We start from the raw sequence: 18608 nt of genomic DNA, 5'->3' as shown, positions 1-18608 counted from the left end.
GGGCACACTTCTCTCCGCTGCTCTGAAAAACAACGATGCACTCACTGCACTAGAGGGCATAGGTTTAAAGAATGTCCGAACCTAAAAAGGGATCCGTAGTGCATTAACTGCAAAAAACATAATAAAAACGCCCCAGAGAACAAACAATTACCCATTGAGCATAACGCCTTTGATAAAGGCTGCCTGATCCTGAAAAGATATAAGGAAAATCAAATCAGGCTGATCCAATACCAATAATTGGTTTGGCTAACCTGCCTGCTCCTCTTCTGTTTTCTCCCTCTCCATGGATCATAACATACATCCTCCAGCTCACCAGAGCTACAAAAACGGCATTAACATTCTCCAGTTCAACCTTCAGCGCTCTAAGGCGGCCTCGTCAGAAGCCGTCCAGATGGTGCACGACCTTAACATTGATATCCTGGCCATCCAGGAACCATACACCTACAAGAACCATATTGCTATGTTAGGCCCGGGTAGTGTTTTTACTACGATGCACCAAGATAATGCTCCCAAAACCGGCGTAGTTATTTACAACAAAAATCTTATGGCTCACCTCTTCACCCAGCACTCATCTAAATACTTTACAACCATCAGTGTGGACACCTCTCAAGAAACTCTATTCATCATCTCCTTTTACTGCCCACCAGACGGTGACCTACGTGAAGCCCTTATGCTGCTGGACGAGACCATTGTCAGTCTTCGTGATCATTTGATTCTTCTGCTAGGAGACTTCAACGCGAAATCCCCCCTCTGGCATAGCCCGGTAGAGGATCCGCGGGGGTACCTCCTTTGTGAATTTATGGCCACCCATGACCTCGCCTCATTGAATGAGAGCCCTCTGCCCACTTTCTCCGCAAGTACGGGGGAAAGTTGGGTCGACGTGTGTTTGGGTAACTCACATCTTCTTAATAAGGCTATCGGCTGCAATACGCTGGATATGGTCTCGGCCAGCGACCACTCCTACATCCTCACCAGCATAGAAGACAGCAGGGTCAAAAATAATTACAAAATTAAGAACAGGACTGACTGGAACCAATTCAAATTATGTCTTGCTAATTTGTGGCGGCCTCCAGCTATAATAAACCTCAACACTGTCAAAGAACTTGATGATACTATTCTCAAGCTTACACATGATATCCACGAGGCCTATCACCTTTCAACAGAAGTTACGGTAAACAGAGTCCACGCCCCCTGGTGGAGTGCTGAGTTGCGGAATAAAAGGAAAGCGGTTAGAAGATGCAAGAGGAAGTACAGGAAAGAAACAGACCCATACATAAAAGAGCAGAAAAGAACTGAATATCGGGAGTGCTACAGAGAGTATAAGCAACTTATTAACAACAGTAGGTCCAGATCGTGGAAAACCTTCTGTACCACCAGATGTAAAGATAATCCTTGGTCTGTTCCCTATTATACAATTTGCAGGAAGGGTAAGGCCAGCTGTCTCCCCCCCACCATCTCGACTGGGCAGGGCTCGTTCACCACCTCTGCGCTTGAGACTTGCCAGCACATCATGGACGAGCTTTTCCCTCATGACATCCCTGCTGATGACACTGAGCACCACAAGACCATCAGGGATAAGGTGCTAAATTACAGGACCGATCACAACGACACCCCATTTTCGGCCACTGAAATCCTAAAGGAGTTCAACAGGATTAAAAGGAATAAGGCCCCAGGTCCAGATTTTATAACATGGAGAATGGCCAAAGAGGCCTTCGATGCTATTCCCACCTCCTTCCATGTTCTCTTTAACAAATGTTTAGAGATTGGGTACTTCCCAACTGCATGGAAGTGTGCTTCGGTTAAATTAAACCCCAAGGGCCAGGGGAGGACTCCGCAAACACCAACGGACTTTAGGCCGATCTCACTGCTGTCATTTCTGGGAAAAACCCTCGATGCACTCGTCGCCAACAGAATCAACCATCACCTGCTTGTTAACAAATATTTTCACCCCCTCCAATTCGGATTCACCAAAGGTAAAGGGACTGTGAACGCCCTCGATAATCTGGTGGATTACATCACTTCGGCAAAATCTGAAGGAAGGCATACCCTTCTCGTATCTGTTGACTTTAATGGCGCCTTTGACCACGCGTGGTGGCCAATGATCCTTTATCATCTGGGTAACACCAATTGTCCCAATAACATCTATAAAATTACATCCAGCTACCTCTCCAACCGCAGCGCTGCTTATCACTATGGGGACAGATTGATATACAACAGGCCCATTAGCAGGGGATGCCCCCAAGGCTCTAGGTCGGGCCCCCTGCTATGGAATATTCTTTATAATGGGCTCTTGAAGATTCAGGAGGACAAACCCCTCAATACAGTCATCCAGGGGTATGCGGATGACACCATTATCATGATGTCGCATACTAACCAGGAGACCTTACAAGCTAACATGACTGAATTATTAACCAGGGTGCAGGAGTGGACTGATGAGGTGAAGTTGAAAATTAACTATAAAAAATGTAACACTATCCTCTTCCCTAAAGGTAACCCTCTCCAGAAGCCACCTTCTGTCAAGATAAATGCATACAAATTAAAACATACTACCGCCATAAACTATCTGGGTGTTACCATCGATAATAAGCTTCTCTGGAAAGAGCATGTCTTTCGTGCCTATGAAAAGGCAGCTACGGCCACGCATGCACTAGCATCAATCGCTAGGAATAAATGGGGGTTGGGTTATAAAGCTAGGAGGATTGTCTACACTGCTGTGACCCAACAGATTGCTGCGTATGGCTGTGAGGTCTGGGGCCACAGGGTGGTTACAACGCACACCAGAAGGAAGCTGCTTTCCCTCCAAAGGTTGGCTACCCTCTTTATTACAAAGGCCTATAAAACGGCCCCTACGGACGGACTTCTTACCATCTCTAACATCCTTCCGATCGACCTCTATATCATGGAGCGCTATCTCCTCCACAACATCAGGAGGTATGTTAAGACTGAACTCACCATTCAGCAACTGAATAAAAAGATAGCCCCTTTTGTGGAGGGTGACCATATTCCCCGTCTCCTGGATTTAATTGCAACTAATGGGCTTGACATCAATTATATAGACTGCCACTATCACCCTGCTAAAGATCCCAATTACAACATCTTCATTAAAGACCCCCCCTCTGAATAACAACAGCACCAACATTTTCACCGACGGGTCCCATTCTGAACACGGCACTGGCGGCTCAGTCGTGGTGTATGACAGAAATAATAAAAGGCTCTACCAGCAGTACTTTAGACTTGAGAACTATTGTACTAATAATCAAGCAGAGTCGCTGGCGGTTCTAAAGGCCATTACCTATATTAAAAATAACATCGGCTCCTTCTTACACAAGAATGTCACCATTAACACGGACAGTCGTGTGGTCCTGCATCAAATCAAGAAACTGAACATCAAGCTTCCAATTATAAAGGACATAATTACCACCCTCAACGATCTTCAACACGTCCATATTACCCTCACTTGGGTCAAGGGTCATTCGGGTGTCACCGGGAATGACCAGGCTGACCTCCTTGCCAAAAAGGCTGCCATCAACCTCAGTAAGTACTCCTACGCTAAAATCCCCTATAGCTGGATCACCAACCAGATTCATGATTTGGCTATTCAGCGCTGGCAACAGCGCTGGGACTCGGGAGATACAGGCAGGACTACCTACAGTTTTCTGCCATCCATTGTTAACAGGACAAAACTCTCTCATTTTATACCTAACTACGAATTGACTCAACTTATTACCGGCCACGGTAATATGAACAGCTATCTAGCCCGTTTCTTAAACAAAACGACGGGCTACTGTGCCTGCTCTCCGGTGGTCTGGGAAGACAGCCACCATATCTTGTTTGAGTGCCCGCTCTACAATACCGAAAGGCGGAACTTAATAAGTACGGCGCTCCAAGAAAATGTCCCATGGCCCTGCACTCCAGACATTGTGGTCAGCAATAAGCAACTGTACAGCGGACTTCTTAAGTTTGTTAAAAACATTAAAATTTTTAGTTAATCACACCGCCCTCTTCTACCCATATGTAACTCAGGGCGTCTTCTGTAATTACTTTTTGTTTTGTGACCCTCTTTTCACAGACGGTCTTTTGTCGGGATCACTTACCCATGTTCTGTGTACTCATGTAATTGTATTATATTTGTATGTATATTTTCTTTTGTGTAAATTTACGGAATCCATGTAAGGCCTCAGATGATCCCACTCTCCCCTCTTCACCATCTTTTCTCTCCCTTCCCTTTCTACCTCCATCCCCTCCCTAACCCCTACTCTCCTCCTCTATCTCCCCCTCTTTTCCTTCTTATGGCTATGCTTTCAGTAAGGCCATATCTTCCCCCTATGTATGTATGTATGTATGTATGTATAAATAACATAATTATTTAACAGGCCAAAAAACTCATGTCCAGGGAAATTAAAACAATGTGAGTAATTATTAACAATATTTATTAATTCAAATTAACTACAGATTTTTTACAAATTAGCTACAAAATTTGGAGACTTAAAAAACATCTGAAAATAAATAAAAAAATTTTTGATGGCCCAAATGCCCGTTTTTTATTTAATGCTATGTAATCAACTCGAAAAAACACGAGCATCGGTTAGAAGGGGAAATAATTATTGACTGCAGTTCTGTTGATGAGAACGCTCACTTATGAAGTAAACAGATATATAAGAAAAGTCACAATTTGATTTAAAACATAAAGAAAAAGGTACTTACATTTTAAACTGAAAAAAATTGAAACTCAGCATTGTCACTGTAGATAAACAATATTGAGTAATAATAATAATATTGTTCATACTAAAGAAAAGAAGCTACCGCATGACAGTACCAAATATTCAAGCTAAATGGCTGTATTTTTCTATGAGTCCAGTCAAAACTGCATGCATACTGTTGCATTTGAGTGTTGCGTTTGGTTACAAGCGTAACACATTAAGTCAAGACATCGCAAGCGATCGATGAAAATTGGCTTTGCGATCGACTTGTTGGCTACTCCTGGTCTATATTGTTAGGGTCTCATTTCTTAGTCTGCCTGATCACCTGACATCATCTCTTTGAACTTTTTTCTTTGTGGGCATGTTAAGGATCATATTTATTCTGATCATTGACATGTGTCCACAAAGAAAAAAATTTAAAAAGATGGCCCTGTATTCAGCTTTGTAAAATGAATTGTAAGACTTTGTCTAATATTTTAATTATTTTATTTTAGAAACATTTTAATGTAAATTTTTGTTCTTAATTTTTTTATTTATTGTTTTCTAAAATTAATGATAAGTAATTTGACTATAATAAAATGTAAAAGTTTCATACTTTCTAAAATAAATAATAATATAATAAACTTAAAAATGTATGTATTGTAAGAGGCATATGTTTAATTAATTTTTTTAAAATATAAGGCTTTCCTTGCTAATGAAGATCTTGGAGATTCTTTGGATTCAGTTGAAGCATTAATTAAAAAACATGAAGATTTTGAAAAATCATTAGCTGCACAAGAAGAAAAAATCAAGGTGAGAGATTTTTTTCTCTCTAATAATAATTAAAAAAGAATTCATTTATAAATATTGGAGCTATTTTTAGACAATGTAATTAATGTCATTAATTTAAACTAAAAAACATGAATTCTTTTAAATGGAATGCATTGATATCATCTTGAATAAGAATTAATAAATTTTAAACAAATTTTAAGCATTTTTATAAAACCATAATTATAATGATTGAGTCTTCATCTATGGCTTTTCTGACACAATATTACAGAATATAGATCCATTTAGAAAGATAGTGATATGATAATTTTTCTGCAAGGTACTAATTTTACTCTAGTGTATAGAGTAAAACAAATATTGCATCATTCTTGTTCTTATTGAGGGCAGAATTAGCAAGCATCTACTTTATTCCATATGTTCAGAGTCTTGTATAAATAATTCAATCCAAAATTCTAGTATTTTTCATTAATTAAAACAGAACACAACTATTTCAAGGTAGTTAAAACAGTTTATAAGTAAGTTTTATTTTATATATAAACATCCCAAGAACTTGATGTATTAATAATCATCCAACCATCATCCACCAAATTAATCACCCAATTAATTTGGCTGATGGTTGGATGATTATTAATTAATACATAGAGTTCTTGGGATGTTTATATATATTTATACCATGTCAGGTAAAGAGAAGGCCACATGAAAGCCATTTTAAAGTAGGCCAGTGGGTGTTTAATACATCCCCATGCAGTGCCATGGTTAACTGTTGGATGGTTATATCTAAAGTTTAAATGTGTCTGGAAGGGAGGAATCACACGGAAGTTCAGGTGGCATAACTGGTCAGCACACCACATGGTAAACGGAGGTTGTGGGTTTCACTCCTGCTCTGGGCCATTTCTTTTTTTCCAGACTATTCCAAATTTAAAATTAAATTATAGCTACTACTTTTGTTAAGAGATGATACCTAACATCTACCTCTAGTTGTTCATGATTTCTAATTAATATTTGTAGCATATTTTCTGCTTGATTAATTTGGCTAATGGTTGCATGATTGTTGAATTTTATTTTGACAAAATGAGAAATTTTATGTATATTTTAAAATATTTCAAGTTAATTTTTGTTAGCTTTTAATTATTGATTTATATTTCAAATAGAATTTTCACATATGAATACATAAATATAAACATAAATATGTAATATGTAAAAGATAAATATGTAATATGACAATCATTTAACTTTGCCAGTAAGTTGCAATAAAAGACACATTGAAGATTAATCATTGTATTTCTGTTTTACTTATATTTAAAGAATAAAACTGTAAATCATTTAAATTTTTCACAGCTCTAAAATCTGTATTTTCAATAATTAATAGGCATTGGATGAATTTGCTACAAAATTAATCGAAGGTCAACATTATGCAGCTGATGATGTTGCACAAAGAAGAGCTACGGTAAGTACTTAAGTATTAAAAATATTTGTTTTTGGACTACATATTAGTGTAATTTTTTCAAATATATTGTGTAAAATTGATGCAAGTTTGAATGGTGAATGTACAGTACATTATTACATTCTTATCACATTCTTGCTTTATATTTTTTTACATTTTGGTTAAATAAATACTACTATTTATTATTTTGTAATTAACAATTTAATATAATGTTTTTTAATTTGTTAGCCTCTCAAATTGAAAATTACTTCATTAACATTGGACTTAATTTGTCTCTCAAATTTTATTTCATAATTTCTTTTTCACAATCTTGCTGCCATAGCAGGAGTCAACAGGAGACATTATTTTCTCCAATTATATTAAGGAATAGTAGAAAATGCCCTGCTATTGTCATATGGCTCAAGAAAATAATGACCATACGAGATTGTAAAAGAAATTTTGAAATAAAATCAGAGCGAAAGAGCTAGTCAAGCATTAATAGGATAGTCAAACGATAAAGCTAGATTCATTACCGGGCTATAATTTAGTCATTTAAATATACAGATGTTATATAATATGGGCTAAAGACATTAAGTTACAATCTTTTATTCTGTTAGCACTGAGAATGACCTGTATGGTTAAACATGTAAATTATTTGGTCTGGAAGTGAAGCTTGATGGCAGTCCAGGTTTCATAATTAGCAACATATTTGTACAGAAAGAAATTTCAGGTTCAAGTGCTGCTTCAGATCAAGCTTTGCTTCCAGAATATTCTAAATTAATTCAGTTCTAATTATTAAATTTAATACAACACTACCTTTAGTCCAAATTATGTAATATCTGTGTATTTAATTAGCAAAGTTATGGCCCGATAATTAATCTGGCTTTGTCATTTGAATATTAATGTAATATGGACTTGATGCTTGACAGAATAGGCCTTAATTCAAGAAGATAAATCACAGTATATTTTCTAATAATTTTTATCAATGCTTTAATTTACATAATACTACATTTGTTTCAATATTAATTTCATAAAATAATTCTTGTGAAGTTGTGATTTAATATAAATTAACGGGCTTGAAGTTATTGCTTATTACTACTGTCAATAATTATTTTTAAGATAAAGTAATATAAAAATGCACCAGAAAAATCTGCAAGATATGATGATTGAATTATCAGTGTTACTAAATTCAAGAATTTGTGATACAATTCAAATATGTATAGAAAAGATGAGATGATATTTTTGACTTTTTTGATTATTAATGAAACAATTAATAAAACAATAAATATAAATTAAATAGTTTTTATTTTCTTAAAAATGATTAAAATACATTTATTTTATTATTAGCTGTTGGAAAGAAGAACTGCTTTGTTAGAAAAGTCTGCAGTTCGTCATGCTATGTTAGAAGATTCCTATCGTTTGCAACAATTTGAAAGAGACTGTGATGAAACAAAAGGTTGGATCAGTGAGAAACTAAAAACAGCAACAGATGAAAGTTATTTGGTAAGTATACTTTGTTAATTACTTATGTAATTTATCAGTTTTATGTGGTGAATTCTGTTAAATGATGATCCAATTTTTATTCAAAAATTTGTCTTTAAAAAAAGTAATTGCTAGGTATGATGTGGCTCACAAAATTTAATTTAAAAGATTTAAAAGTTATGTTTTAATGTATCTGATGAAATTAAACAATATAAATTTCATCAGTTTGTCTTTAGTTGTGCAATGATGATTTCTAAAGTTGAGGGATTGGTTTAATCATATTACAGTAGATTTATCATTAAAGAGATTATGATTACTTGTAATGTGATTTGTAAAGTGTTCTGTTTGGAAAAACTGCATTGTTATTTTACCATTAAATATATCTCATTATCTCATTAGTTATATATATATATATATATATATAATATATATATATATATACACTACTATAATGTAAATTGATTAGAAAAATAAAGTTGGATTATTGTTGAATGGTGATACATTCTTCTCACCTCACTAGAATAAGAAAATTGGATGTTAAGAGAAAAAGTTGTTTAGTTTGTTTTTTAGTGATTTTAATTTAATTTTTAAATTAGTTTCTGTACAGAATGATTAAACTATCCCACATTTACTTATTGTTTTTTGGAAATCTCTTTAATAATTAATTTTAAAAATTTGGATATCTTTTAGTCCAGATTTATTATTTAAATATAAATTAAGTAATTAAAAATATTATATGAAAAAATTCAGCATTTTATATCTCCAAATTTCTTCTTCTTAGCCACGATAATCATGTGGCTCCTTCTGATGCTCAATATGTATATATACACATATAGAAACACATGTTTCTATATTTGTTTATATATTGTGTGTGTACATGATGATAAGTATTTTTTTTTTTATTTTGGTAATCTTACTAATAAAGCTTACAATTTTATTACATAAGTTTTAATAAAAATATACTTCAGGATCCCACTAATCTTAATGGGAAAGTCCAAAAACATCAAAATTTTGAACAAGAACTGAATGCAAACAAAAGTCGTATTGATGAAATTACTAGCACAGGGCAAGAACTGATAGATGCTAATCATTATGCTTCAGAAAGAATAAAGTAAGTTAAATATTTTAATTGACTTTTATAATCAAAAGTTATAATTATGTTTAACAGTTTACCACACATGATCATACACACTTACTCATTCACTCAACTCACGCTGTAAAGTACTATTTTAATTTACAACGATTATCGACTCTACCGTGTCGGAAACAACCGTTAACCTACCGGGTACTTTACTCGGATTCGCGTTAGCGTGCCAGGCCTGGACTTTAAGCGTGCACCGAATTAAATAAAGACAATATTTGTCAATAGAAAAAAACCAAAGATTTAATTAATCGTTTAGCAATAACTATGTACAATATTTAGTAAAATCAAACAATAATTTATTCAAAGAAATTAAACAAAGTCAACCCGACAATTCTCGATTCAAATCTATGTCTAACTTAACTCTATTCCCCTTGGGAATCCGACAAAACCAAAAGTTTAACTTATAACAATAATTCTTATAAACTAGAAATCCTAATCGTCACCTCAATATACTCGGAACCTATTTCCTTAAACTCTCAAGACTTTCTCAGACTGTCGATCCAAACTTCGAATCACTTCAAAATCACCTTGGAACTACTCGAGATCCTATCGGACACCTCTATTACTGCTGCGAAGCTCACCAAGCTCGTTGCTATCAGAATTCACCTCTCCGTCTTCACTTGAGACTCGGGATTTATAGTGTGAGGTGACGTCACAATTCTGAATGCGGTCACTCCCCTCATTTACATACTTAAATGCTAACAATAACGTTTTTCATCGTCTGGCAGCCCTTTTTCCGACAGTTTACTCACTAACCTTTTACATTATTTGTTGTTACAATTCTTTCCGGGACGTTTTTATTACTTAAGGTTTAGCGAGTTTTATTTCGTGCTTGTAGGTTCTCCCCCCCCTCTTCTCGGTGCGGACCTATTCTTTGCCGCTCGGGGCGCGAAAATGTGCGTGAGTCCTATGGCGCTTTTCTTTCGTCGGTGAGTTGGGTTTTAATTCTTCTCTTTTTAATTACTGAAGGTGAATGGTGAGGAAACCTTCGATCCTAACAAAACATAAGCCCCAAACAAAAATAGAATAATAAGCAAAATAAAAGTAAAATAAAAATAACGCTCGACTTGGTTCCTTACAACGCTAACTTGTGTGTGGTGTGTGTGTGTGTGTGTGTGTGTGTAGTAACGGTTGAAGACCTCGAAGAGAGAGGACCTGCTTTGCTATGCTCTTCAAGTTTTGGTGGGTGAAATTTTTCTATCTTTGGTTGCTAGGCCTAATATTAGGCTTAGCTGGTGGTGCCCTGTGCTTTTATATAGCATATTAGGGCTATAGTAGTCCTAACAGGGCTGTTAGGCTTAGCAAAGCTAAGCCTAAATTTTTTGGGTATTTTTATTCCCATGTTTTGTATTTTGGGTGCCTGCCATATTGGCCTCCCGGCTGTGGTGCTGGTTGCCTTCTTGTCAGAGGCCATTTTGTTTTTCTGTTTTCCGATCCACCTCCCTCACCCACATCGGGTTGGTGTTGGGGTACTGCTAGTGTGTTACTGTTTTGGTCGGTGTCTGATCCCAGTGCGTCCCCCAAGCACTGAACTTGAACTTGTGCTACGTCCTTGTACTAGTGCGTTATCCAAACTTTGAATTTGTGCTCTTGTCATTATTGGTGACCAGTGCGTCTCCCCATACTTTGACTGTGACTGTGTTTTGGACATCATTCCACGTGGGGACTGTTCAGCTAAATCGACCAAATCAATCATTTGTTTTCGAAGCCATCACCAGATCAGGGATGGATCTGCCCGAGAAAAACTTCCTCGAAGTGATCTCACAAGGACTGGGTTGCATCATGCAAGCCTTACCGGCCAACTCTCATGGCTCGGTCTCTGTAAATAACAGGAAAAGCATAAGGCAGGCAGCGTTAGATATGCACGCTGCTGAAAATAGCTTATATGGCATGGTTCTTGCACTGAGGACTAGGGAGAGGGAGGAAAAATCGAGTTTCACCGATGTGGTTAAACGTGGTAGGCCAACAGGTAGTGCAACCACACACATAATAGCAGAAACTGTTGCTAACAAGAGTGAAGCAACAACTTGAAACCAGGATTTAATTATTGAACCCATTACGTCGGAAGAGGGTGATATGCTCTGTCCAGAGGAGGTGATGGGGAAAATTCAGGAAAAGATAGACCCAGCTGAACTAAATATTGGTTTACGGATGATAACAAAGCTACCAAAGAGAGGCATCAAATTCCGATTGAAGTCAGAACAGGACGCCACTAACTTAAAAGAGGCATTTAAAGAAGTTATCGGAAATAAACGAAAATGTCCGGATAACTAGGCCCAGAAAGAGAAGACCAAGGGTCATAGTCCTGAATGTGCCTAAAATGGAAGAAAAAACAGAGGATATAAGGAAAATATATGAACAGAATTCTGAAATAAAGGATAAGTTCTCATTGGAAGCTTTTACCCAAGAAATAAGAGTGACACATGCGATCAATTCCAGGAAGACAACAGAGAATAGGCATGTGGTAATGTCAGTATCCCCGGCGATAAGAAATGTACTAATTAATCTAAAACATATCAGTTACGAATGGGGTACATTAGTGGTGGATGATTACATCCCGGTTCTGAGATGCTTTAATTGCACAGGGTACGGGCACATGGCTGCCAATTGTGATCAAAGAATGAGGTGCAGTCACTGCGCAAAGAGACACAAGTTCAATGAGTGCCCCAGAAAACAGGATGATCCCAAATGTATACACTGCACAAAAGCAAACAAGGACCAACCAGCAGGAATGAAATACCAGGTCGATCATAATGCATTTTCTCCAGCCTGCCCTATCTTAAAGAGCTACAAGAGACTGCTAGTAAGACAGACAGTCTACGAATAAGTCAACCGTCTGATCAACTTCCTGTTAACCTGCAATCATGGATAATACAACCTTTAGGATCTTACAAATCAACACTCAAAAGAGCCGAGCAGCGTCATCGTTGGTAATCAAAACTGCCAACGATCTAAATGCTGACGTCATTCTCATCCAGGAACCATACACAGTCAAGGATCAAATTGTGAGGTTCGGAAGCTGGCAAATAATCAATAAACGTGTCAACAATGAAAGATCGAAGTGCGGCATTATTATAAGGAACAAAAGTATTAACATGGCCCTTACTCCGGAGCTCAGCTCCAACAGAATTACAACGGTGGCACTGCACAAAGGGCCAGTTGATTGCATCCTAAGTGTTTATTTCTCCCCCTTTGACGCTGACGAAGACTGTATAAAAGAACTGAGCAGCGTATTACAAAAATTACGGCATAAAACGTACATCATAGCGGGGGATTGTAATGCTAAGTCTTCCCTTTGGTACCATGAAGAGGAAGACAACAGAGGGAGACTAATGCAAAACTTACTCAACGAAATCGACGGGATCTCTCTAAATACAACAGATACACCGACTTTTCAAACGGAAAGGACTAAGGGTTGGACAGACGTCTGCCTTGCACCTACCAGTGTGGGCAGGCTGATCCACTCTTGTAAAACCCTTCAAACTGACTCGGCAAGTGATCACAAATATATCCTCACAGTCCTCAGCTGCCCCCAACAAAGTAATACCAAAGAAGGCATGTATTACAGCAGGATCACTAACTGGGAGCTTTTTAGCACTCTCTTTGCTGGGCACTGGAGAGGTTACAACTTCACAGACCTAAACACCAAAGAAGAAGTTGACAGATACGTGGAACACATGACCAAGTCCTTAGAAAAGGCCACGTGGCACTCATCTACCTCGAAAACAAAAACCCACAAGACACATTGGTGGAACAACAGCCTAGAGAATGAGAAGAAACAAATCAGAAGACTGCGGAGGAGCTGGGCCAGGGAGCAAGATCCTGATGGTAAAGCACAGAAAGGGCAAAACATATGCAGAGGCCCTCAAACAGTATAAGACCAATATAAACCGCACTAGATCAGCGGCCTGGCGGCAGTTCTGTGGGAACCCTGGTAGGGACCCGTGGGGCGAACCCTACAGGATCGCCTTCAAGAGCAACAAATGGTTCGCCCTCCCAAGTATAATCTGTGGAAACTCAAGTAGCACCAGCTATAGTATCCAAGATAACATCAAAAAATTACTTGACTTTCACTTCCCTGAAGATGACATTACTTCGGACCAAAGTTATCATCACCAAATTCGTACATCTATTGGCACACCCTATTGTGGAACCGACGACAGGTGGTTCACCTTCACTGAGGTGCAAAAAGTGATTACCACCATGGCAAATAAGAAGGCCCCAGGTTACAACGGCATAACGGCCGAGATGGTAAAGCATGCTTTTGCGGAGGTCCCCATTGCCTTTGTACTTATGTTTAATAGCTGTCTCCATACTGGCTATTTCCCAGTAAGATGGAAATACATAATTAATAATTAAATTATAATTAAAAATAATCAAAACGAAAAAAAAACGAAAAAAATGTGTTAATTTTGAAGAAAAAGCTTCAAAGTACAATTCCCCTCTTCTCGCCTTAGCGCGAAACTTGACACCAATGCGTCATTGTTTACACAGCTGGATGACCTTGAGAACAGCTGGTGTCGTCTTTCGCGGGACATTCTCATGAAACTCTCGGGAGGAGAAGGGTAAAAAGTAGGGTGAATACTAGATGGTGGTATATTTCTAAATATTTTTTTAAAATTACGATTTTAATTGATATTTCCGACCCCCCGACTTAATTAAACGTAATTATAAAAAAATCTATTAATTAAAAAAATTAAAAAACTATTGGATGTTGTTTTTGACATCAGAAAATAGCTTTAAATAACTTTACCGAAGTAAAATCGACGCACTAGAAGTTTAGAATGATGAATGAAGTTCCATAAAAAAATCCCATAAAAAAACAATTAAGCGTTAATTGCAGGTCATTAAAGGTTAATTAAAATCGCAATAAAATTTTTTCGCGCGGGTAAAAATTTTTGAAAAAATTTGGAGACTTAGAAAACATTCCAAACATCAAAAAAAATGTTTTTCGGTCCCAAAGTACCGTTTTTTTGTAACGCTATAAAATTTTTCCGAGTTATCTCGGGTTATGTCGGATCTTGACGTCTATAGACGTCAATGGGCGTTAAGGGGTTAATAGCTGTCTCCATACTGGCTATTTCCCAGTAAAATGGAAATTAGCAAATATTAAGTTTCTCCAAAAAACAGATAACCCGGTATTTGAAAAGGATTACCGCCCTATCAGCCTACTCCCTGTTCTGGGAAAGGTATTGGACGGCCTACTCATAGGACGTATCAACTGGCATTTGGCCAGCCACAACCTCATGCAGAAGAGCCAATATGGTTTCCGACCAGGTAGCTCAACGGTCACTGCCATTAATAGTGTCACTAGTTTTGTGGAAGAAGCATGGGACCAGGGCAAGCATGCATTGTTGATCAGTGTTGACTTCCAAAAGGCGTTTGATAACCTCTGGTGGCCGTCAGTCAAAAACAGGCTGAGGGATACCAATTGCCCAAGAAATATTTACAACCTCCTGGATAACTACTTAACGGATAGGAAAGCTGGATACTTATCTAATGGGCTCAATATTGTTAAAGAGGTGAACCGGGGATGTCCACAAGGCTCCCGTAGTGGTCCGGGCTTATGGAACCTAGCCTATGACGATCTGCTCCAAACACTTCCAAGTACACAAGATATTAGGCTCCAAGGTTTCGCAGATGATACGATCATAATGATTAAACATCAAAATAGCAATATTTTACAAAGTAAAGGCAATGAAATCCTCCATGAAGTTTACAATTGGAGCGAGAAGCATAAGCTTCCTATAAATTTTAAAAAGTGTGAAGCCCTTGTCTGTACGAAAAAGGAAAGACGTAAGCAACTACAACGCCCTCTTTGCCTTTATATTAACAGAAACAAAATTAAAATCACTTTGCATCTGAGGTACTTGGGAGTCATCATCAACCCAACTTTAAGCTGGAAATATCATATAGAGGAACTTTGCAAAAAGATTAAACAAAAGGCTAACAGTCTATATTACATTGCACGCAATACTTGGGGATTAGGAGCTAAACAATGTAGCATAATTTATAAAGGAGCAATCGAACCATCACTTCTGTATGCTGCCCAGATCTGGGGCAAGAAGGCAAGCCTGATCCATAATAAACGAAAATTACTATCAGTGCAAAGAGGTTTTGCTATTCGGATCTGCAGGGCATACCGTACAGCACCTACGGATGCCCTGTTGGTCTTGGCCAACCTGACCCCCATTCATATTAAAATAGACAACATTGTCTGGAAGTGGAACCTTTTAAATAAGGATTTACCTCAAAGGATAGGAGAGAACACACAAAACTCACAGGACATAATTAACAAGAATGACTATCCAGACAGCTGTCAGGAATTACTTCAGCTAATTGGCACCTACGATGTTGATACGTACCATTCTGGTGTGGAGGTGGGACAACATCCTGCCGAAAGCAACATCACCTTGATACACAAAGAGGACGACGAAAACATTGCAGATGTGAACTGGAGTATATATACCGATGGAGCAAAAAATGAGAATGGGACAGGGGCAGCTTTTATTGTGAGAAACAATACCACCAACACAGTTGTTCATGAGGAATATTATAAGCTACAAGCCCATTGCTCCAACAATCAAGCGGAGCTCTGGGCAATGTGTAAAGCCCTAACAACAATAACGGCAAAACTAAAAACCCTAAAAGGGAATTTTCAATTTCTCACTGACAGCAGATACGTCCTAAATGTGATAAAGGGCACGCAGAAGTGTACCGCAACAGGGGTCAAGGTAAGACATCTTATCAACAACCTCAAAAGAAGGAGGAATGTTTTCTTTTGCTGGATTCCAGGTCATAATGGCATCAGCGGGAATGAAAGGGCAGACGAGCTAGCAAAAAGAGTAGCCACACTAGATGTCTCACCTTCCTTCAACACAGTGCCTATAAGCTACATAAATAGCTATCTTCAGAAGAAGACTCTGTCTGCTTGGCAGTCTGAATGGACTGCATCTACCACTGGGCATACCACCTTCCGCTTCCTACCATCGGTGCAGAGCCGGCAACGGCTTTTCCACATATCTCCCACCTATAGCCTTACTCAGTGTCTGACCGGGCACGGAAACTTTCCTTATTATCTACATCGGTTTGGGAAGAGCAACTGCAATTCCTGTGACTGTGATGGTGTCTCCTTGGGGGATGTGTTTCATACTTTAATTGACTGCCCGCACTATGATGCAGAACGGCACGACTTATTTGTCTACTGTATACAAAAGGGCCAAAACTGGCCACCCCAACTCGATTTTCTCTGTGCGGACAAGGAGGCTTACCGGCACCTAGTGACTTTCGTCGAATCCTGCAGCATATTCCGGGCAACACAGACTTCAGCACAGCCTGCAATCTGAACTACAACAGCAGGATACTATTCCCACTATTAAGGGACAAGCGGAAAAAGCTTGTTGGCCTCTCAACCATGGACAGTTTATAAACTCTCACATTCTGTGGTATGTGAATGTGTCTTTCTTGTGTACTGTGTAATGTTGTATCTCTGTTTCAATTTGTCTTCATTGTACACGTTCATGTATTGGCTTACAGCATACTGTGTATGCAGGTACTAGCCATTAAACTCTTGTTGTTTTGTTCTCATTGTAAATTACAGTTTTAATCTTTCTTGTACATGCATTTTCTTCCTGTATTACTTCCTTTCTTACATTGTATTATTGGATTATGTGACTCGCTGTACTGATTGCATATATTGTATGTAAGTGTACCAACATTCATCTCTGCCAAATTGGTAGTTTGTTTGTATTTTATTACTGTTTTCATAAATACTTGCAATGTAAGATCTCATGTGATCCCATTCCTACTCCCTTCCTTCCTTACTTTCCACCTATACCCCTTTCCCATCCTTCTCCCCCCATTCTTTGCCGGGCTAAGTCTTCCAGACAGCCCCCTACTCTGTAACTCTGTAACTCTGTATATATATAGTATGTGTATAGTAGACTGTTAAAAATAATATAAGTAACTCCTTATTTATGGATTTAAAGAATTTGAACAGCTTAAATAGCATTTATATATTATATCCTTACCATAGTACCATATTATACTTCTTATAACTAGATATTTAACAGTTTGATTTAGTAATTAATGTATAATTAGATAATACTTTGTTAGCATTAATGCCTTAGTAACTGCAATAACTAGTACAAGTACAGTGTAGAATCCCAAGTTATTCAAAGTAATATGCACTGATACTACTTTGGGTAACTGAAAACTCAGGTAAGACAGATGATCAATGCTATTTCAAATTAAAAATTAACAATATAAAAGATTACTTTTTAAACCTCTTTTTATACTTTGGTTAATCCAATCACTTATAAGAACATTTTTTACATCATTTATTATACTTTCAATACATAAAATACTTCTAAAAATAAAAATGTGTATTATTATAGTTTGTCCTACATTGTAATGTTGGCTTGTCCCACACTGAAGCTAAATGCTAAAGGGTAATAGAAACAAATCATTTAATGTGTGTTATTGTTTTAAACTTTATTTTATAAATTGCAGTATAAGAAAAGTAGAATATTTACATATAGATTTACCTCAGATAATTCAGAACCTTGGTAATGGGACTTTGATAATCAGGATTCTATTGTATATATGGAATAAAATAATATAATGTAGTATTTTTGAAAAGTTTATTTATTTTGGTTTTCAATTAAAGATGAAACTAATATTTTAGATGCCTTATTTCTTTGATTCTAAGACATATTACATATATATTAAATATTTGTCAGCTTTATTTCTATACTTATCTGCATACACAATAACTTTCTATTTTAATTTTGTATCATAATATTATTTAGAAAGCATCTTAAATGCTACAAAGGAATTTCAATTGAATACTCATTACCGTTCAATGTTCATTGAACAATATAGCTAAAAACATCTGTTATTGATGCATAACACATCACTTGGTCTACTTATTATTCTTTTGACCCATGAATGCAATATACAATTGATTCTAAGATACATTTTATTTTGGACAAGCAAAAATAGATAAGAAAGTGTCTTGGAATCAAGAAAATGTGTTATCATTTTTGACTAGTTCAATCAGAACTCTTATATCATCTTACTTTTCATATTT

The 18608-nt window shown here is 37.1% G+C and overlaps 1 protein-coding gene across 1 annotated transcript in view; it reads left to right on the top strand.

Moving 5' to 3' along the window:
- LOC136982276 (spectrin alpha chain-like) overlaps positions 1-18608 on the top strand; it is a 90688-nt gene that overhangs the window by 25554 nt on the left and 46526 nt on the right. The window contains 4 exon segments of the mRNA XM_067278753.1: positions 5382-5492; positions 6838-6915; positions 8239-8394; positions 9342-9484. Coding sequence (XP_067134854.1) covers positions 5382-5492; positions 6838-6915; positions 8239-8394; positions 9342-9484 — 488 coding nt within the window.

Source organism: Centruroides vittatus, unplaced genomic scaffold (assembly GCF_030686945.1).
Source record: "Centruroides vittatus isolate TY-2023 unplaced genomic scaffold, ASM3068694v2 contig_817, whole genome shotgun sequence".
Taxonomy (NCBI): domain Eukaryota; kingdom Metazoa; phylum Arthropoda; class Arachnida; order Scorpiones; family Buthidae; genus Centruroides; species Centruroides vittatus.
Note: the sequence above shows the minus strand (reverse complement) of the source record. Positions and strands in the feature narration are given on the sequence as shown.